General features: G+C 40.7%; 2 protein-coding genes across 4 annotated transcripts; both read left to right on the forward strand.

The window, feature by feature from the left end:
• LOC126617915 (mediator of RNA polymerase II transcription subunit 33A-like) lies at nucleotides 1-14,647 on the forward strand. Of its 3 annotated transcripts, none has more exons than XM_050285996.1 (13): nucleotides 1-757; nucleotides 1,154-1,264; nucleotides 1,583-1,936; nucleotides 10,146-10,462; nucleotides 10,598-10,689; nucleotides 10,776-11,157; nucleotides 11,327-11,537; nucleotides 11,618-11,732; nucleotides 11,917-12,078; nucleotides 12,241-12,348; nucleotides 12,490-12,901; nucleotides 13,081-13,287; nucleotides 13,474-14,647. In XM_050285996.1, the coding sequence occupies exons 1-13, from the start codon at nucleotides 504-506 to the stop codon at nucleotides 14,568-14,570; spliced, it is 3,822 nt and encodes a 1,273-aa protein (XP_050141953.1). In that variant the 5' UTR covers nucleotides 1-503; the 3' UTR covers nucleotides 14,571-14,647. The 3 variants fall into 3 exon arrangements, with proteins under 3 accessions (XP_050141953.1, XP_050141952.1, XP_050141951.1); XM_050285995.1 differs by having other exon boundaries at nucleotides 1-309; nucleotides 384-757; nucleotides 12,241-12,901; XM_050285994.1 differs by having other exon boundaries at nucleotides 12,241-12,901.
• A 2,589-nt stretch (nucleotides 14,648-17,236) lies between these two features.
• On the forward strand, nucleotides 17,237-21,291 carry LOC126619221 (uncharacterized). The gene is made up of 8 exons (XM_050287521.1): nucleotides 17,237-17,704; nucleotides 18,492-18,639; nucleotides 18,994-19,144; nucleotides 19,241-19,366; nucleotides 19,458-19,538; nucleotides 19,707-19,899; nucleotides 19,984-20,254; nucleotides 20,839-21,291. Exons 1-8 carry the CDS (start codon nucleotides 17,507-17,509, stop codon nucleotides 21,087-21,089), a joined length of 1,419 nt encoding a protein of 472 aa, XP_050143478.1. The 5' UTR covers nucleotides 17,237-17,506; the 3' UTR covers nucleotides 21,090-21,291.
• Nucleotides 21,292-22,763: the final 1,472 nt, after the last annotated feature.

Below are 22,763 nucleotides of genomic sequence, written 5' to 3' on the forward strand. Positions count from 1 at the left end.
GTAGGACGCGAATTATCTGCTCCGAATTACGTGCTTCTGGGTTTTGACCCTTGACATTGTAATCCTCTCTCTCTACACATTTCAACAGTCAAGCTAACGTGCTTTTAGCGAAGAGTTGGGAGGAGGACTCTCTGAATTCAAAGGGGCAGCGGCAGCCCCCGGTTGTTGAAGAGATTGGTCAATAGCAACAAATCTTCCGCTGGCTTGGGGCAAGTGAGGTCTTTGCCCACGACTCGACGGTGCCGAAAGAGTTCTAGAAGCTTTTCTCATGCGTGGAGAGAGTTTGAGTTTGATTAGGGAGTGGATGCGGTTGGTGTTCCTACATCTTTGCACACAAAATTGTAAATACCAATATTTTATTATTATTTACGTTGCGTGAGCAGCTGCAGCAGCAGGACTGTACAAATGGGGAATTTTAAACTATAAATTTGAGAAAATCCAAAACAGTATGGATTGGATAGAAAAGGGAGGAACTTTGCTGGTGGGGTCTACTGGAATTTGGAATGGGGAGTGAATTGCAGCGTCGGGTAGCGGAGCTGGTGACGGCGGGGAAGCGGAGGGAGACGGAGAGCCCGGTGGAGTGGGCGGTGGAAGTGAGGAAATGGGTTGAGGCAGCTCCGAGCATTGAGTTGGGGGAAGTGTTGGTTTCCCAACTCTGCTTCCAACACAACCGACCTTCCCTTTGGAAGTTTCTTGACATTGCTCTCTCCTCCGGCCTCCTCTACCCTCTCCATATCATCTCCATGCTGTCTTCCAGGTACTCACAAAATGTGCTTCTAAGTAATTGCTCCATAGATCCTCTATCTATCTATCTGAAGAAGAAATCATGTAAAGAAGGGGATTCTTATTTGCACAAAATGGGAATTCGAACTTGGAACGAGCATGAAGAAATTAACGATACTTCTTTATCTTTTGAGTTGTTTTGCCGGATCGGTCGCTCATCACTTCCCCCACTCGCTCCTTTTTTTTATTGTTTTGTCTAGCGATTTTGACACTCATCTTTTAGCCGCATTCGAGTGCAGAAAAGATTATAAAATATTCAATTTGGAGTGCATATGGCTAAATGGGGTGAAATTCGCTACCCGATTAGCACGTTGACATTGTTATCATGGTTTTGTTTGATTGCTTGTTTTTGTGTGCTTTTATGTTGCAGGGTGATTCCTCATAGATGGTCTCAACCAGAAGCTTATAGACTGTATCTTGAACTCCTAAGGAGATATGCATTTTCATGTGGTCCGCTTTCTGGTGATGTTTCCAAAGAAAAGTGAGTGTGCCAAGCTTATATTATGCTCTATTTTGATTAATTTTCCGTTTGCCTAATGCCATTGTGGTTTAGATGGTTTAATTTTGGTGGAAAGTTTGCATCTTGGTTGGTTAGATGGTTTAATCTCTATGCATTTTTGAAACTAGGTGAAAGTTTTCTGTCTTGGTTTAGATGGTTTAATTTGGTTTAGACGGTTTAGTTTGGTTTCGTCAGCACAAGTGAAAATGTTTGGGAAAAGGAATACCGACATTGTTAGCATGGTTTTTGCACTCAATCAATTGAATGAACTGCTGAAATTTTTGTTCTTCTGTCTTTCAGGATAACGGAATCCATTGATGTTGCCCTTGAGCTTTCTCAGACTTATAAGGTTCGTGTTGTGGAGCTTGGACATGCCTTCGTCTTGTTCTTTTTCAGTGTAATCAGCAGCTTGATTGACAGCACGTTGGATGATTGGGGATTCAAAATGACATCCCGAAAAAGGCCGAGATCAGATTTTGGAGGTGCAGACTACAGAAATATGGAAATTGATTCCAGAGAAAGTCAGAATCTCAAAGTTAAAGAACATCGTGAACGAATAAGGAAAATGAATTCTTTTTTGGCCATAGAGGTGCTGGCGAAACTAACTGCAAGCAGAAAAGCTTTGGTTCTGCTTCGACTTGTTCACTTGAATATGTAAGCCTCTCATTCATAATATTTCTCACCTTCAGTTTGCAGATGCTGTCAGAATCCAACCATGCAATATTGACAACTCACAACAACAACAACAACAACAAAGCCTTTTCCCACTAAGTGGGGTCGGCTATATGAATCCTAGAACGCCATTGCGCTCGGTTTTGTGTCATGTCCTCCGTTAGATCCAAGTACTCTAAGTCTTTTCTTAGAGTCTCTTCCAAAGTTGTCCTAGGTCTTCCTCTACCCCTTCGGCCCTGAACCTCTGTCCCGTAGTCACATCTTCGAACCGGAGCGTCAGTCGGCCTTCTTTGCACATGTTCAAAATCACCGGAGCCGATTTTCTCTCATATTTCCTACAATTTCGGCTACTCCTACTTTACCTCGGATATCCTCATTCCCAATCTTATCCTTTCTCGTGTGCCCACACATCCCACGAAGCATCCTCATCTCCGCTACACCCATTTTGTGTACGTGTTGATGCTTCACCACCCAACATTCTGTGCCATACAACATCGCTAGCCTTATTGCCGTCCTATAAAATTTTCCCTTGAGCTTCAGTGGCCTACGACGGTCACACAACACGCCGGATGCACTCTTTCCATCCAGCTCGTATTCTATGGTTAAGATCTCCATCTAATTCTCCGTTCTCTTGCAAGATAGATCCTAGGTAGCGAAAACGATCGCTTTTTGTGATCTTCGTTAGATTGCTCCGGTCATTAGTGTGGATAAGTATATAAATGGATAGAGATAGGAAAGCAAACACAAGATGTACGTGGTTCACCCAGATTGGCTACGTCCACGGAATAGAAGAGTTCTCATTAATTGTGAAGGGTTTACACAAGTACATAGGTTCAAGCTCTCATTTAGTGAGTACAAGTGAATGATTTAGTACAAATGACATTAGGAAATATTGTGGGAGAATGATCTCGTAATCACGAAACTTCTAAGTATCGGAGTGTGGTGTCGTCTTGACTTGCCTTATCTGTCTCATAGGTAGATGTGGCATCTTCTCTGGAAGTACTCTTCCTCCATCCAGGGGTGGTATCTTTAACTGGTGGAGATGCACAAGGTAATGTATCAATTTCACTTGAAGCTTACTTGTAGTTTCAGGCTTGGTCAAGCGCGATACAAACCATGTAGTAGGAGTCCCCCAAGTCGCCGAGCTAGGGGGTCTGCTGAAAGAGGTGACAGACAAGGTAAGCAATCAGAGCTCCGACTGATTGTTCACCTTCTCCCCATCTTGCAGCAGCATGAAGGATAAAGAGAAGAAAAATGAGAAGAGATGATATGAGATACTTTTGCTTTTGAAGAAGTAACTTTCCACAGGCTTATTCTTGAACTGAGCTGGAGGGTTTTCTGGTTTCCTCCAGAGTATAAGGCCGACTGAAGAATTTGAGGGTCAAAACAAGTCCATCAAATCTAGAGTACGTTCTACCCTGCTGATATGGGATACTTTTGCTTTTGACAGAGTAATGAATGTATCGGCACGTGTGCTGTTACGCTTGTCTCCACATGCTTCCGTGTATCCTTCGCACTTGCCCTATCTGTTCCTCAAGCAGATGCGGAATCTTCCCTGGAAACATAAGATGTTGAAGATGAGTACTCGAGAGCAATGCCAGGTAAGTAATCAGGTAAGGGGTTCCAGGCAGTCAGTTCCTGGCTGGAAGCTTGATTCCAAGTGCTGACTGATTGCTCTCTTTCTCCTTGTCTTGCAGGTAAAAACAAGGCCAAAAGAAAAGACAGGGAAAAAGCATGATATGGGATACTCTTGCTTTTAACCCTGATGATATGAGATATTCTTGCTCTAGTATAGCTTGTTTGCAAAGGTATTATCGGGGGGAAAGAAAGCTGAATATTTCGAAAGGCTTCGTTGGGAGTGCCCTCTCCGATATGATGAAGGGTTGAGCATTTTTGCAGGTCTGCCTGTCCGTTGGGGATGGAGGTCGACATATATAGGAGTCTCCCTAACAACAAGTAGTAATGCTATTCCTTTACCCTGCTTGGTCATAGCACGGTAGTGGGAGCTGCCAGTTTCACATGTTTTAACTCTGTCAGAGCACTTTGAAAAAGTGGTCTGTGGTATCTGGCTCTCGAGATTCGGAGAACGATGCCTCTTCGATTTTTGAGAAAGCAATCATGCTGGGGGTATGACTCTCGAGATTCGGAGAGCAGTGTCTCTTCGATTTTTGAGGAAGTAATCATGTTGGGAGTCTGGCTCTCGAGATTCGGAGGGCGGTGCCTCTTCGATTTTGGAGCAAGCAATCTTGTTGGGAGTGTTGTCTCGAATGTGAGTAAAGGTTGGGCATGTTTGCTAGTCTACCTTGCCACGAAGCACAAAGGTTGACACACAGGGACTTTCCAATTATCCAGCAATGGTACTGTTCCTTTACCCTCTCTTCGATTTTGAGAAAGTAGTCATGTTGGGAGTCTGGCTCTCGAGATTCGGAGGACGGTGCCTCTTCGATTTTGGAGCAAGCAATCTTATTGGGAGTGTTTTCTCGAAAGTGAGTAAAGGTTGGGCATGTTTGCTAGTCTACCTTGCCACGAAGCACAGAGGTTGACACACAGGGACTTTCCAATTATCCAGCAGTGGTACTGTTCCTTTACAGTTGTGGGTAATAATATGGTAGCTAGACCTTCAAAATTTATGTGTCTAAACTTTTGTTAGTGCTGTTTCTTTGCTATTCTTTTACCTTTCTTGGTCAGAGCGATGTAGTGGGAGCTGCAAGCTTCACGTGCTCAACTTTGGCAGAGAACTTTGGCAAAGTTATTTGTGGTACCCATGAGCTATTGTTGCGTGTGGGAAGTGGGTAATTGAACAGTAAGATTCATGTGCTTTCTACTTCACCAGAAGTCTTCGACAGAATGCCCATAATTTCTGCAAAGCTGAGTGTGCGTGTGACAGGTGCTGACAAGGCTAGAAAAGTAGGTGCCTCTTCGATTTCTGAGATCGGCCCTCGTGGTCTCTGAGCAGCCCAGCTCTTGAGAAAGCGAGCGCCTCTTCGATTGATTCGGAGAACGATGCCTCATCGATTTTTGAGAAAGCAATCATGCTGGGGGTCTGGCTCTCGAGATTCGGGGAGCAGTGTCTCTTCGATTTTTGAGAAAGTAATCATGTTGGGAGTCTGGCACTCGAGATTCGGAGGGCGGTGCCTCTTCGATTTTGGAGCAAGCAATCTTGTTGGGAGTGTTTTCTCGAATGTGAGTAAAGGTTGGGCATGTTTGCTAGTCTACCTTGCCACGAAGCACAGAGGTTGACACACAGGGACTTTCCAATTATCCAGCAATGGTACTGTTCCTTTACCCTCTCTTCGATTTTTAAGAAAGTAGTCATGTTGGGAGTCTGGCTCTCGAGATTCGGAGGACGGTGCCTCTTCGATTTTGGAGCAAGCAATCTTATTGGGAGTGTTTTCTCGAATATGAGTAAAGGTTGGGCATGTTTGCTAGTCTACCTTGCCACGAAGCACAGAGGTTGACACACAGGGACTTTCCAATTATCCAGCAGTGGTACTGTTCCTTTACCCTTGTGGGTAATAATATGGTAGCTAGACCTTCAAAATTTATGGGTCTAAACTTTGTTAGTGCTGTTTCTTTGCTATTCTTTTACCCTTCTTGGTCAGAGCGATGTAGTAGGAGCTGCAAGCTTCACGTGCTCAACTTTGGCAGAGAACTTTGGCAAAGTTATCTGTGGTACCCATGAGCTATTGTTGCGTGTGGGAAGTGGGTGATTGAACAGTAAGATTCATGTGTTTTCTACTTCCCCAGAAGTCTTTGACAGAATGCCCATAATTTCCGCAAAACTGAGTGTGCGTGTGACAGGTGCTGACAAGGCTGGAAAAGGCTGGAAAAGTAGGTGCCTCTTCGATTTCTGAGATCGGCCCTCGTGGTCTCTGGGGAGCCCAGCTTTTGAGAAAGCGAGCGCCTCTTCGATTTTTGAGATCGGCCTTCGTGGTCTTTGAGCAGCCCAACTTTTGAGAAAGCAAACGCCTCTTCGATTTCTGAGATCAACCCTCGTGATCTCTAAGCAGCCCAGCTTTTGAGAAAGCAAACGCCTCTTCGATTTCTGAAGCTTCGTCGAGTGCAGATTTTTATAGGGGCTGGCATTAAGTTCCAAAGCACACTTGAATCTCCACCAGTAGAAGCTTCATTCTTGCACTTCTAAGATCTTGATTTGTCCGACCTCTTCTCTCTTCAACACCTTTGAAAATGTCTGGCCCCTCCGACCGTCGTTTTGACTTGAACCTTGTTGAAGAGGCAGCCCCGCCTTCTCCAGACAACATATGGCGCCCATCCTTCGTCTCCCCTACTAGTCCTCTTACCGTTGGGGATTCCGTGATGAAGAATGATATGACCGCTGCGGTGGTGGCCAGGAACCTTCTCACTCCCAAAGATAACAGACTACTTTCCAAACGGTCTGATGAGTTAGCTGTTAAGGATTCGCTGGCTCTCAGTGTTCAATGTGCAGGTTCTGTGTCTAATATGGCCCAACGCCTATTTGCTCGAACCCGCCAAGTTGAATCATTGGCGGCTGAAGTGATGAGTCTCAAACAGGAGATTAGAGGGCTCAAGCATGAGAATAAACAGTTGCACCGGCTCGCACATGACTATGCTACAAACATGAAGAGAAAGCTTGACCAGATGAAGGAAACTGATGGTCAGGTTTTACTTGATCATCAGAGATTTGTGGGTTTGTTCCAAAGGCATTTATTGCCTTCGTCTTCTGGGGCTGTACCGCGTAATGAAGCTCCAAATGATCAACCTCTGATGCCTCCTCCTTCTAGGGTTCTGTCTAGTACTGAGGCTCCAAATGATCCCCCTCCGGTGCCTTCTCTTTCTGGGGCTCTACCGACTGCTGAGACTTCTCCTAAGCAACCTTTGTGAAGGCTCCCTCTTGTGTGCTTATTTTGACTCATGTATATGTACATATTTGTAGCTTATCGGGGATATCAATAAATAAGCTTTCCTTCATTTCAACGTATTGTGTTAAATACACCAAAGCCTTCTTCGCTAAGTTCTTTGAATTTTCTTTTGTTAAAGCTTGTATGTTGAAGCTTTCTGAGTGGAGCATGTAGGTTGGGGTAGTGTTCCCTTAATTTCCCGAGTGAGGAAGACTTCTCGGTTGGAGACTTGGAAAATCCAAGTCACTGAGTGGGATCAGCTATATGAATCTTAGAACGCCATTGTGCTCGATCCTGTGTCATGTCCTTCGTTAGATCCAAGTACTCTAAGTCTTTTCTTAGAGTCTCTTCCAAAGTTTTCCTAGGTCTTCCTCTACCCCTTCGGCCCTGAACCTCTGTCCCATAGTCGCATCTTCTAATCGGAACGTCAGTAGGCCTTCTTTGCACATGTCCAAACCACCGTAACCGATTTTCTCTCATCTTTCCTTCAATTTCGGCTACTCCTACTTTACCCCGGATATCCTCATTCCTAATCTTATCCTTTCTCGTGTGCCCACACATCCAACGAAGCATCCTCATCTCCGCTACACCCATTTTGTGTACGTGTTGATGTTTCACCGCCCAACATTCTGTGCCATACAGCATCGCCGGCCTTATTGCCGTCCTATAAAATTTTCCCTTGAGCTTCAGTGGCATACGACGGTCACACAACACACCGGATGCACTCTTCCACTTCATCCATCCAGCTTGTATTCTATGGTTGAGATCTCCATCTAATTCTCCGTTCTTTTGCAAGATAGATCCTAGGTAACGAAAACGGTCGCTCTTTGGTATTTCTTGATCTCCGATCCTCACCCCTAACTCGTTTTGGCCTCCATTTGCACTGAACTTGCACTCCATATATTCTGTCTTTGATCGGCTTAGGCGAAGACCTTTAGATTCCAACACTTCTCTCCAAAGGTTAAGCTTTGCATTTACCCCTTCCTGAGTTTCATCTATCAACACTATATCGTCTGCGAAAAGCATACACCAAGGAATATCATCTTGAATATGTCGTGTTAACTCATCCATTACCAACGCAAAAAGGTAAGGACTTAAGGATGAGCCTTGATGTAATCCTACAGTTATGGGAAAACTTTCGGTTTGTCCTTCATGAGTTCTTACGGCATTCTTTGCTCCTTCATACATATCCTTTATAGCTTGGATATATGCTACTCGTACTCCTTTCTTCTCTAAAATCCTCCAAAGAATGTCTCTTGGGACCCTATCATACGCTTTTTCCAAATCTATAAAGACCATGTGTAAATCCTTTTTCCCATCTCTATATCTTTCCATCAATCTTCGTAAGAGATAGATTGCCTCCATGGTTGAGCGCCCTGGCATGAACCCGAATTGGTTGTCCGAAACCCGTGTCTCTTGCCTCAATCTATGCTCAATGACTCTCTCCCAGAGCTTCATTGTATGACTCATTAGCTTAATACCCCTATAGTTCATGCAATTTTGTACGTCGCCCTTATTCTTGTAGATAGGCACCAAAGTGCTCATTCGCCACTCATTTGGCATCTTCTTCGTTTTCAAAATCCTATTGAAAAGGTCAGTGAGCCATGTTATACCTGTCTCTCCCAAAAGTTTCCACACTTCGATTGGTATATCGTCTGGGCCTATTGCTTTTTTATGCTTCATCTTCTTCAAAGCTACAACCACTTCTTCCTTCCGGATTCGACGATAAAAAGAGTAGTTTCTACACTCTTCTGAGTTACTCAACTCCCCTAAAGAAGCACTCATTTCATGTCCTTCATTGAAAAGATTATGAAAATAACCTCTCCATCTGTCTTTAACCGCGTTCTCTGTAGCAAGAACATTTCCATCCTCATCCTTGATGCACCTCACTTGGTTTAGGTCCCTTGTCTTCTTTTCCCTTGCTCTAGATAGTTTATAGATATCCAACTCTCCTTCGTTGGTATCTAGTCGTTTATACATATCGTCGTAAGCCGCTAACTTAGCTTCTCTGACAGCTTTCTTCGCCTCTTGCTTCGCTTTTCTATACCTTTCACCATTTTCATCAGTCCTCTCCTTGTATAAGGCTTTACAACATTCCTTCTTAGCCTTCACCTTTGTTTGTACCTCCTCATTCCACCACCAAGATTCCTTTTGGTGTGGGGCAAAGCCCTTGGACTCTCCTAATACCTCTTTTGCTACTTTTCGGATACAACTAGCCATGGAATCCCACATTTGGCTAGCTTCCCCCTCTCTATCGCACACACATTGGGTGATTACCTTCTCTTTGAAAATGGCTTGTTTTTCTTCTTTTAGATTCCACCATCTAGTCCTTGGGCACTTCCAAGTCTTGTTCTTTTGTCTTACTCTTTTGATATGTACATCCATCACCAACAAGCGATGTTGATTAGCCACGCTCTCTCCTGGTATAACTTTGCAATCCTTACAAGTTATACGATCCCCTTTCCTCATTAGAAGAAAATCTATTTGTGTTTTTGACGACCCACTCTTGTAGGTGATCACATGTTCTTCTCTCTTCTTAAAGAAGGTGTTGGCTAAGAAGAGATCATATGCCATTGCAAAATCCAAGATAGCTTCCCCATCCTCGTTTCTCTCCCCAAAACCATGGCCACCATGAAAACCTCCATAGTTGCCTGTCTCCCTGCCCACGTGTCCATTTAAATCTCCTCCTATAAATAACTTCTCCGTCTGAGCAATTCCTTGCACCAAGTCTCCAAGATCTTCCCAAAATTTCTCCTTCGAACTCGTATCCAACCCTACTTGAGGTGCGTACGCACTAATCACATTGATAAGTTCTTGTCCTATTACAATCTTGATTGCCATGATTCTATCTCCTACCCTCTTGACATCTACAACATCTTGTACCAAGGTCTTGTCCACGATGATGCCAACACCGTTTCTCGTTCTATTTGTGCCCGAATACCAAAGTTTAAACCCTGAGTTTTCTAGATCCTTTGCCTTACTACCAACCCACTTAGTTTCTTGTAGGCACATAATATTTATCCTTCTCCTCACCATAACTTCCACTACTTCCATAGATTTTCCCGTTAAGGTTCCTATATTCCACGTTCCTAAACGCATTTTGCTCTCTTGAACTCTACCCTTCTGTCCTAGCTTCTTCACCCTCCCCCGTCTAATAGGATCAAAAACATTAATATTGACAACTCACACTGTTTAATAATTTTCTTACATTGCTCTGTCAGTGAACCAAAAACATTCATATGAAAAAGGATGCATGTTGATTGTCGAGAGACTAATAATAACTTTTTTGTCTAATCCACATCTATTCATAGGCCTGAAATATTCAATGGCCTCCTGCAGAGGCTACGATTTCTCGAAGGACATCATCGTGTAGCCTCAGATTTGAGGTCTGCAGTGGAACCGTTGGCAAGATTGTCTGCCAACATCCAAAGAGTCTCGGGTTTTAAATACCAGTTAAATAAGCACCAGTTCGTTGGGGTGCTTCTTGATAATGGATCTCAGAAGCCAGTATTCCACTGCAACTCAGGATTTGGTCATTCCACTTGTTGGGTCCGTTTCGATATATACATGGAAAATGCAATGGATGGGAAGCAACTTTCTATTAAATCAGTTATTGATATACTTGCAGGTAAAGTCCTTTTGAAGAGTCTCAAATGAATTTATATGTATGCATGCCCGCATGTCGGACTTTAGCTCCGAGTGAATAAAGAAAAGAAAACTGCAAGAAATTCAATTAATTCCTAATTTCACTGACCCAGTGCAGAAGGAATCACGACGCTGCAAGTATTTAACCAGGCAAGCTGGCAAGAAACCTTCCTAGCACTCTGGCTCTCAGCCCTTCGACTTGTGCAACGAGTTGAGACTACTCCATGTCAGCATATATTTAGAAAAGAAAAAAACTAGCATAGATAGTTAATTTCTCCTTCATTCTTCTTTTGCAGGAACGTGACCCTCTTGAAGGCCCTGTACCACATCTTGAGTCCCGTCTATGTATTCTTCTGTGTATTGTCCCCTTGGCCATTGCTAACATTTTGAAGGATGAGACCAAAATGAATTCCTCTCCTATTCAGGGAGATACTGTATCTGGGAATACGGAGAACGGATATGAACACAAAATGGGTGGTAAAGCTAATATGTCAAAGAAACAGGGCCTGATTTCTTCTCTTCAGGCCCTTGGAAACTTCTCTGGCCTCTTATGCCCTCCTTCATCAGTGGTTGATTCAGCTAATATTGCAGCAACAAAATCAGCTCGTTTTGTACGTAATTCCAAGAATGAAAAGGATACAACAGGAGGCAGTGGTGGTCACGTCTGTATCAAAGCAGGTTTATTTTAGAAATCTGTCTCACCACTCATTTTGATTTGATCATGATTAATGGATGTTTATTTTAGGCGTGGATCTCATATTAAAGAAAAAGTGTAAACATGCATCCCTCTACTGTCTCTGAATTTGGTTCCGGTAATAATTTTGCAATTGCCTCCCATGTTTTTCAGGTGGTGACATGAGGCATCTTATTGTGGAAGCTTGCATTGCAAGAAATTTAATTGACACATCAGCATATTTTTGGCCCGGTTATATGTCTGCATCCACGATGTCACTGTCAAACACAACACCAATTCAAAAATCCCCTTGGTCAACATTCATGGAAGGAGAACCACTGAGGGATTCCCTAATAAACTCCCTTATCACGACACCAGCTTCAAGGTAAAATAAAAAACATCTGAAATTAGTAAAATACGAGCTGATCTTTAGCTGATTATTTTCTTCTCTTTCTCCTGTTCAAGTTTAGAAGAGATAAAGAAGTTATATCATATTGCACTAAATGGGTCTGATGAGGAGAAGTCAGCCGCTGCAAAAATTCTATGTGGTGCATCTCTCAGAAGTGGATGGAACATTCAGGTTGCAAATTCATGCAGTAATGCTGGAGATTTTACATTTGATTATTTTTCAAGTCCTATTTTTCTCGAAGAACCTAATGGTGCTTTTAACTCATGTCGTTCTTCAAATTTGACAATGGTTTGGCTTTTAAGAAAATTATTATTAAGAGAATTACGTTTGGATCCCTGAACTTTGCCGCTTTCAGGAACATGTTGTGCACTTTGTGGTGAAGCTTCTTTCTCCTCCTGTACCTCCAAATCATACTGGACCAAGAAGTCACTTAATTGATTATATGTCAATGCTGAGTGCCCTCCTTTTCGGAGCTTCCTATATTGATACAGTTCACATCCTTTCTTTGCATGGTAAGGTGAGTGAAATAGTCTCATGGTTTGTATATTGATATCATAGAATTACTTAAACTTGGCATGTTTCTTCTCGTAAAGCCGTTCTTCGTAGTTGATTTCAAGTAAGTCATATGAAGTTGAAGTTCTGGCGTTTTTATGGCTCCAAAAAATCTCTATTCATACAGGTCCCTGAAGTTGCAGCTTCTTTAATTCCGCTTTGTGAGGTCTTTGGATCACATAAGCCTGCGTCAAATAAGAAATCAAGCATGGGTGACGAGTCCTCCATTTACATGGTCTTTTCTTTGGCATTTCTTTTTCTATTTCGTCTATGGAAATTTTATAGACCACCTCTTGAGCAATACATTACGGACAGAGGAGGACCAGTTGGAGGTGTGCTGACGTTGGAGTATCTTTTGTTATTGCGCAATGGCCAGTTTGCACCCTCCGGGAATGAGACAAACGGCAGTGGGGATCAGCTTGAATCATCATCTGTGGAAGCTATGTGCATTGATTCTTATCCAAAGTTACAAGCCTGGTACCGTCAACACAAATCTTGTACAGCTTCAACACTTTCCAGTCTCTCTAGTGGAAATCCTGTCCATGAAGTTGCTAATAAGATATTAAGTATGATTTACTGGAAAATAACTAGAAGTGGGGCACCATCAAGTAACTCTTCTGGACCATCAAGCGCCAGTATTAGTGGCTCCCCTGCAGATACTAGAGAGGATGCGTGTCAGAGACCAGTGCTTCCTGCTTGGGAGGTATTGGAAGCCATTCCTTTTGTCCTTGAGGCCATGTTAACTGCTTGCGCCCATGGCAGGCTTTCATCTCGGGACCTGACAACAGGTTAGTCGGATGCTACTGCACTTGTCAATCAAAGCTCATTAAATGGTTTTAGCTTTTGTTTCTAAATTCGGCTTCTTTCATACAGCTGATGGATATGTAACCTTATGGAAATTAGGATGTTTAGTTTACTTAAATTTTAGATGAAATTCCTTCTAATGGTCCCTTAAATGCTTTGGCAGGCCTGAGAGACCTCGTTGAGTTTCTGCCTGCTTCTCTAGCTGCCATAATTAGTTACTTCTCTGCAGAAGTTACTCATGGTATATGGAAACCAGTGCCTATGAATGGAATAGATTGGCCTAGTCCAGCAGCGGTTCTTCAAACAGTTGAGTCTGAAATAAACGAAATACTCAATGCTGTTGGTGTCAATGTTCCGAGCTGTGCCTCTGGTAATTAAACTTCATTTGTCTTCATATTCTTAGTAGGATTCATTCTGTTAATCCTATTATGGTGCTATAGCTCACACACAGATGCTCATAGAGATTGATAATGATTGGTTCAACTTATGTAAGGTCATACTCACCGAAGGATATCCTTTGCATTTCCAATACTAAAACCCTTTTATTGCCTTGCAGAGATTTCAACTGCAACACTCCCACTTCCAATGGCTGCTCTTGTGAGTTTAACCATTACTTTTAAACTCGAGAAGAGCGTTGAATACATCTATGCTGTTGCTGGGTTGGCCTTGGAGAACTGTGCATTGAGTTGTGATTGGCCTAGCATGCCTATTTTAGGCTGTTTGTGGGCTCAAAAGGTCCGCCGCTGGCATAATTTCATTGTTGTATCAACTTCTCGCGCCATATTTGGACAAAACAAAGATGCTCTTGCGCAGCTTCTGAGAAGTTGCTTCTCCTCATTTCTTGGCACGTTCCATGTTTCAACCTCTTCTTTGTCCGGTCAAAGCGGTGTGAACGGTCTATTGGGTTTAACCATTGCAGATATTAATGCTCGTCCTTTCGTGGCACCTGGGTTTCTATACCTGAGCTCTTGTCGGACAATACACGTTGTCCAACATGTGAGTGGTGTGATTGTAGGACTAGTAGCAGAGTATGCTATGAAATTAGCCACCAGATGTGCAAGCACAGATTCCCCTCGCTTGAATTCTAGTCAGGTATCACAGAGCCTAGCCATTGTAAAGATAAAGGAAGTGGCCTCACTTGGTGCAAGTCTCTTGTGCGTGGCAGGCGGAGTCCAGCTAGTTCAAGAACTGTACCGGGAAACCATCCCAAACTGGTTACTCTCATCAAAGGAAGAGAGACTCGGGGAGGCGAATGCTGTGTCTCGTGTAATGGAGGGGTATGCAATGGCGTATCTGGTGATTCTGTCCGGCTCAATCGAATGGGGCATCGGAGACAACTTGCCATCATGGGCACACTCTAGAAGAGCCAGGGTGGTCGGGATCCACATGGACTTTCTGGCAGGGTCATTGGAGGGGAACAGATCACTTGGTTGTCATCCAGCTACTTGGAAAGCTTATGTTTCTTGTTTGGTGGGTTTGATGGTGAACTTTGCTCCGATGTGGATACGAGAAGTGAAGGTGGAGACGTTGAGGAAATTGGCGGGCGCTTTGAGAGGGTGGCATGAATCTGAACTGGCCATTTCGCTTCTCGAAAGAGGTGGGGCGTCGGCCATAGGATCTGCCGCCGAATTAGTAGTAAATGTACTGGATTGAGTCTGAATTCAAACTCATTTCAAGATGTAGACATTTTTATTCACTCAGTAACATGTTGTATTGGTTGGACCCGTTCATGATCGAGAACACTGATAGTACTAGCTTCTCTACTGCAAGCAGTAGAGCTCGTTAGAAATGTTGTTTCCGCGATGTGTGCGTACGACCCGTCCACCCGCGCACTGTCTATCTGGGAATTGGACGACGAACAAGAAGATGATCAAACGGTCATGACCATGGAGGAGCTGCCAATTTGTTAATGAAACTAAAGAAGTGACTGGTCCAGAGATGGTACTGTTGTTAACCTAGTTTTTGACCCGAGCAATGAGGATATTTTATTTGTGCTTATGACGACAGACCTTATCGAGAGGCACGTTGTCAGGTACAACATTCGTACCTGACAACGTGTGGTCAATGCCAGTCCCTCGACCACCACATCATGTTCAGCAGCCGAGCCCAAAACTCCCCCCGCCTGATGGTCATTTTGTTCTTACACGATGAATATCCATGGTGCAACAGTCATTTTGTCCCAGCATTGGCGTCGCCGTCCTCTGCCTGTTTTTTCTTTTATTTTTAGTATTATTTATTCAAGCAATAGTGGGAAGATAAAATTGAATATAAAACGTCGATTGGAACGATAAACACTCTTAAATCTTAATCACTTTGAGCTATAAGTTCATTGCATCTTAGTTTGCTTAAAACCTTTTAAGTTGTGGGGCACCATACGCCCATATGGTACCAATGCTCAGGGCCAACTAAATTTTGCTCCAACTTTACAAGGTGATTTTCAAAATGAGTTGTTCTCCGTTGAATTTATGACGTAGTAAATACACAACTCGTTTTTTTTTAATTGCCTAGAAACTACCCTTACAAAATTGAGATAAAATTGTGCACCTAGTTTATGTTTTGGGTAGGAAGCATCGGTTGAGGAGAAGCCGAAACTCTATGAAGATTATTTTTGGTGTATCCGGAAGAACTGTGATTTTCATGTCAATGTATAAGGTATTATGTATGGCATGTCGTCAATTTAACCAATGACCAAAAAGCAAACATCCAAAATGCAAAAATTAATATAGTGGAATCTGAGAAAAGTAAACCTTGTAATAATTTCGACTAAAAATGTGGTCGTCCCAAATGCATACATTTAGGCGTCGTTTGACAGCTCGGATTATACTGACTATTTCAGTAAAATAGGATAATATGTCATCCGATAGTACTGACTATTTAGTCGGACGTACTGACTATTTAATCGGGTATTTTGTGCGGTACCAGATTAAAAATTGGATTTAAAAAAAATGTCTATATACTTTTTAAGAGAATAGACAAATTAAAGAGCATTGATCAGATCTGTTCTCAGTTAAAAAAAAAAAAAAAAACTCAATTCATCTTGGACTTGTTTTTATCAAGGTTCTAAAAAACGTTAGGCGTTAGTCGGATGGTGGGCTAGCGCCTAGCGCCTCGACGGCTAGGTGGGGTTAAGGCGGATTTAGTATATCTTGTAAATAAGTACATATTGACACTTACAAAAAATTATATTTGTATGAAATTCATGTATAAGATAATAAAATAATAATAAAATGCAAAATTACTATCCAACAAGTCCAAAATTTAAGCATATATGCCATATAACCATAGTAAGGAGTATTGTAGGATGACATATGTACAATATATTCACAATCCGTTTTTTAGAACATTGGTTTTTGTCCGTTATTCTTCCTCTTATTAATAAAAGTTGCTGATGCACAAAGAATCAAAGATTATCATGTTCATTTACTTTCTCAAAAGAAGATTGAAGAACATTTTATGGCATTGAGTTTCACAATTTAAAACCAAATTTGGTATTAGAGCCATCGATTTGATGGGAAAAAACTAAAAACCACCACCTATGATCCAAACGAAAACGTTGCCACCATGGATGTTCGCCATGAGCATCTACAAATAAAGGTCGATGGCATGTTCATCGATTAGCCACAATTCCAACTTATTCCACCACCCAATCCCCATCTCCATCAACCATATACAGTCGCACACCCCAAACTCTGGTTCCTTCTTTGTCGAAAGAGAGAAGGAATACTGGTTGAGAAGATGGATCAGGAAGGCGTTGGAGTAATCAACAAGGGAGAGATAAAAAAAAAGAGTCAACTTGATTTTGTTTCCAACGACCCGAGTAATAATACCGACGATTTAAAGTGTATAAATTATCCGTCACGTATCATATAAAATAGGCAGAACCTCATAAATAATTCGATATTAATTTAATACGAAATAACATCAAACACCGCATATTATTAAATAGTACTATTCGATGTCGGATACTTCACGAGACCTTGGTAATTTTAATTCTACTACGTCCTTTGACATTAAAAAAAATATCTATTACTTTCCGTATTTAAACCCTTCCCGCAACATAGAATCATTTAGAGTAAATTATCGATTGTTTGTTAAAAAAAATAAATAAAGAAAAAAAAAAACCCAAAAGAATGACGGTAGGGCTTAGCATTTGGCGGTGTCGGATTGGCGGGCCACATTCAAAATTTCAGAAAATCGGGAAATAGAAATTAATAATTTATTTAATTGTAATTACATATCTGGAACGTGCCCATCTTTTTGCCCTTTTTATTTATTTATTTATTGATAATTATCGTCTGCTATTTTATTCTGATTATATTCATATATAATTGCTGGTTCTCGGACACTTTTTCAAAGCTCTCCCAATTTTCAACCCCTCTCAAAAGCGCTTTCCAGATGATGGACAAAATTAGGGTTCTTGGGGAATTGTTGTGATCCAAAAGGCTTCGATTTCATCTATATTGGAAGGGAGGATATTGGTGTGTGTATATATAATATATATATATATATATATATATATAATATTTGAATTTGAATTTGAATTCGAATATATGTTGGGTGGTGTATGAACCAGAATCTGAGGGTTGAGAATGGAAGTGGGAAGGAGGATATCGGCGAGTCCTCGGCCGTGCTCGGGGCGGCGAGTGGTGGCGAAGAAGAGGAGGGGTGGTTCCGATGGGTTCGTTAACAGCGTGAAGAAGCTTCAGAGGCGTGAGATTTCTTCGAAGCGTGATCGGGCTTTTGGGATGAGCAATTCCCAGGAGAGGTTCCGCAACATGCACCTCGTGGTTCGATTTCTTCTCATTTATTTAATTTCCTCTTGCTATTATTAATCCAATGCAATTGAAAATTTTCAATTTTTTCACCTGAAAATTTGTTTATATTGTTGGGTTATTTATTTTTGTTTGATATTTTGCTGGGGATTCAACTTAGAACAATTCTTTGAAGCAAAGTAAGATACTTGAAACTTGAAATTGAATTGGGGACCATTTTTGACATTATAGAGATGTTTTGATCTGCTGTTTTCCACCCGGCTCATATCGCTGTCGTCTTGGTTTCTGTACTTTTTTATTGTCTAGGGTTTGTCTCTGTAGATTCTGCTGAAGTTGGCCCTAGAGTAAATCTTGTGGTCATATTAATTACCTACTAAATTTGCTCCTCTGAGAACTTTCCAATGGGAGATGAATTCATTAATTGTCTACTCCGCGTATTACGGAGCATTAGAAGCTCAAGTTATGGAATAATTTTTTGTGTGGCAGTCACGTGATGTTACTAATCTATGTGTTATGATATGTGTGGGTGAAGGGGTTCATATATTAGGGACCTAGGGCATAGTGTTGGTAAATAATTAGTGTGGTATAACATAAGTGGATTGGTAACAACACGTGGGGGGATGACGGTCACTCTAACAAATGTCTCCAACTTATGACCCAACATTTTTTTCTTTTACTGTTGAAACAGTAAAGTTGATATTCATGGTAATCCTTACTTTATCTGTCAAGCATATCATGGTGGTTATCAATGACATGCTGTGTTTTTTTTTTTCGGTATCTAATTAGTTAATTTCTGCTTCAGGAGCAATATGATACTCATGATCCCAAGGGGCATTCTTCGGCCATATTGCCTTTTCTGATGAAAAGGACAAAGGTCATTGAGATAGTTTCTGCACGTGACATCGTTTTTGCTCTTGCACACTCTGGTGTTTGCGCAGCTTTTAGTAGAGGTAATAACATGCCAAACTGTATTGAATATGCAGAACAGTATTTATTATGGGTACCCATTTGTTATACATTTATATTCCGTATATTTTTCCCAATGTAGCAGATATTACAATAGATTTTGTTAGTCAATCATTGAAAGATAAATCCCAATAATTGTAGGAGGAGATACGCAATTTAAATAGTATAATCGAATTTAAAATGACTAGAATAGTAGAAACAAGACTGGATTGAACCAAGCATTAAGACCCAACCGTGGGTGAATGCAGTTTTATTCGTAAGTCAGTTGATAAAACAATTGAAAAACTTCTATCATGCCCGTATTGTTACCTATTCTCAGTTGGCTATTCATATTGCAGAGAAAAACGAGAGGATTTGTTTCATGAATGTTAGTCCTGATGAAGTCATTCGAAGCTTGTTCTATAATAAGAACAATGATTCACTCATCACAGTTTCGGTGTATGCTTCAGACAACTTCAGCTCTTTGAAATGCAGATCCACAAGGATTGAGTGGGTAGATCGAACTCGGTATTTATGTGTAGCTTTTTCAGTGCCGTCATAGGTTGTCTGTTTCTTATGTTCTGTTATTGTTTATTCATTGGCTAGATATATAAGGAGGGGACAGCCAGAAGCTGGTTTTTCTCTTTTCGAGTCTGAGTCTTTGAAGTGGCCTGGGTTTGTAGAGTTTGATGATGTTAATGGCAAGGTGCTGACATACTCAGCACAAGATAGGTAGGTTTTCATTGTGTAACGTTTCTCATATATGTTTACCAAATTCAATAGGATACTAACGGACATCCCCCTTTTTGTGGTACTGGGCCAGTATATACAAGGTGTTTGATCTGAAAAACTATACCATGCTGTACTCTATATCAGACAAACATGTCCAAGAAATCAAAATCAGGTATGTCTTTGTCATGTTCCCTACACTCAATCTCTAGTTGAAAAATGGCTGTGCTTACTTCGCATAGTTTGTTGTTAGTGTCTCACACAAACCAATGGGTGATGCTTATGTTCTTGATATAATTCTTCTGCATTCGCTGCACTCCATGATTTCTGTTGTTTGTAACAGTCCAGGCATCATGCTGTTGATTTATAACAGAGCAAGTAGCCATGTTCCTCTGAAAATTCTGTCAATAGAAGATGGCACAGTTCTCAAAGACTTCAATCATCTACTTCATAGAAATAAGAAGGTGGACTTCATAGAACAGTTCAATGAAAAGCTTCTTGTCAAGCAAGAAAATGAGAATCTTCAGATTCTGGATGTAAGTAAATTATAGCAATTAATGGCAGTTGGTTTTTTGCTGCCTTGATTATCCATGCCTGAGCAACTTTTAATTATCTTGCAGGTTCGAAATGCTGAGCTGATGGAAGTTAGCAGAACAGACTTCATAACTCCATCAGCATTTATCTTTCTGTATGAGAACCAGCTATTCCTGACATTCAGAAATCGATTGGTGTCTGTCTGGAACTTTCGTGGAGAGCTTGTCACTGCATTTGAGGATCACTTGTTATGGCATCCTGACTGCAATACCAATAACATTTATATAACAAGCGATCAGGATCTTATCATATCTTACTGCAAGGCCGATTCTGATGATCATTGGTCGGAAGGAAATGGTATTTCTTTCCACTCCCTGTTCAGTTTTTAATACAACCAGTGGTTTTATAGTTCTTGGCTGCTCTCAGAACAATTATCTTACCTAATGATCATGTGTGTCCACTGTCTGGTTAGTAATAAATCTGTGGGAGATATACACTGTCAACTGGAACATCCTTTTCATGTCTAGTTTTTTGAAGTTGGGCACTTAGTTAGCCTTGTTCTCTTCCTGCTCATGCTGGCTGTAACATATAGTATGGGGGTTAAAACCTCAAAACCGAAACTTAATTTGGTTTATTTTTAAATGGCCATAAAAGAAATGTAACTTGATATTTCTTGTGACTGTTTAATGAACTTCATTACCTTATGTTTCTGCTCGAGCAATAGGTCCTGGCATCTTTCTAGTAAATACACACATCCACACAGCTGATAGATCAAAAGATGGTCGATGTCATTTTCTAAAAACCTAACTCTGAAACTAGTTTGTTCGTTTAAATTGCCGAGCTGGTTGTTTTTATGAATGCAAACAGCGACTAAGCTTTGATGTTATGAAGAAAGTTTGGGGGATATTGTTTTGTCATCTCATATTTGGTTTTTGTTGCAGCTGGATCTATTCATGTTAGCAATATCTTAACCGGAAAATGCCTGGCCAAAATAAATCCGAGCAATGGTGATCCCAAGGTCGATGACACAGAAGGCAACACTGGCTCCTCAAGGAAGCTAAGCAACTCATCTCTAGTGAGAAGCACAGTCGCTGAGGCTTTGGAAGACGTAACTGCTCTCTTCTATGATGAAGATCGCAATGAGATATATACCGGAAATAGGCATGGTCTTGTTCATGTGTGGTCAAACTGAAGTTCAGATTATCTTTTTGCTTTTAAGGGCCATGAAGCTGCTCTTAGAGAAATACTTTAGTTGGGCAGCCTAGTGAGTGGATGTGCGATATCATCAGTGGCTTTGTGTCATTAGGTTTCTTGGAAGTGCTCATGCTTTGTATCATAAAATGATTTCAAATTACTAATGTTGCTTTCCACAAAGCTTGATTTTTGGGTTTGTATCTCATCTTCTCATTGTTGTGGTGGAAGTATTATTTGAGATGGTGACATGAAAATTTCAGTCTCGTTTGGAAGTGCTTTGAAATTACTAACAACGTTTGTGGTGAAATGTTTTTTTAAACCAATTCTTAGTAAATCCCAGTGGATCCTAGAAAAACACTTTAAGTGCCTTTTGCAAGAAGCATATATCTAGTTTTTCTTTCAAAAACCACAAGTGCTTTGGGAATCCTAAATCAATTTCACTAAAAGCGGTTTTAGTCTTTTTAAAAGCATTTCTAAATGAATGCTTATATTTTTTGAACTCAAAGGTTCACAAACTTAAACGATCAACATTATCATCAGTACTGCGGTTTAATACTATTTCTTCGCCTAAGTGAGGAGGTTTGAAGTGTGATATATGTTGATGAGATGTCCGGTGACATAAAAAGCATAAAACCGGCCTTTAAAAACAAATCTCTACAGAATTTTTATAACAATATGTAACTTCACTGCCAGTGAAAAGCAAATCAACTTCACTCGATCTTCTAAAGTTAATTAAAAAACAAAAAGATATCCTTCTTGTTTTTAATTCCCCTTTTTTCTATTTGTTGAGTTCATGGATATTTTTTTTTCAAATTTCACATGTAAGGTATTTTTTCTTTTCGGTTTACAAGCGTGTAAGATATGTTACTGACACTTGTAAATGAAATTATTACTACGCTCCAAAAAAATTCACAAGAATTGTTACCAACACTTTGAAAATTTCATAATGCACTTCTTTTCTCCCTTATTTTTTTATTATGGAGGAATGTATGATGATTTTTTTGACGTGTCATTAGCAACTTTCCTTATCTATTTGTGAAATCATATTTTATGGATTTTTAACCAATGAATGTCTCAAAATGTCAGCTTTACCCTTTTACGTTAAATAGGTTAGACATGCGGTAGTTAAGGCGATCTAGGCTGGTGGCAATATAGGCTACCTAGGCTAGCAGTGATATAGATGAAGCTCTCGGCAATTTAGGCAATCTAGTCTCTCGGCGATTTAGACTTTCAAGTTTGGATCTAATATAAAACGGGCAAATCTAAGCGACATTAGTAAGTTCTTGTTGAGAAATAAGGTACAATGTCTTTTCATAATTTTTTGTGCAAGTTGTTTTTTCTTTGATTTTAGTTTTTTTGTTATGCGCCATAATAAGTTGCATCAATTCATTCTGAGAATTTGTTATCTCTCCTTTAGAGTCGTAGTTCTAATTTTATTTCATGTTGTAAATTCCTTACTTATCTAAGCCTAATTATAGGTTGCAAATGTGTCGATCTTTTATTTGGAGGAATATTTTATATTTAGATGATATAGATCTACCCCTCATGTAATCACTCTTTGTAACTATTGGTTTTTGACTGAAACATATGAATTCTCACTTGATACGGAAATAACATAATTAATATAAAACATTAACTTTTATGCTTCTTGTTTATGATTTTTAAATTCTCA

The sequence above is a fragment of the Malus sylvestris genome, chromosome 4 (assembly GCF_916048215.2).
Source record: "Malus sylvestris chromosome 4, drMalSylv7.2, whole genome shotgun sequence".
In the NCBI taxonomy this organism is placed as follows: domain Eukaryota; kingdom Viridiplantae; phylum Streptophyta; class Magnoliopsida; order Rosales; family Rosaceae; genus Malus; species Malus sylvestris.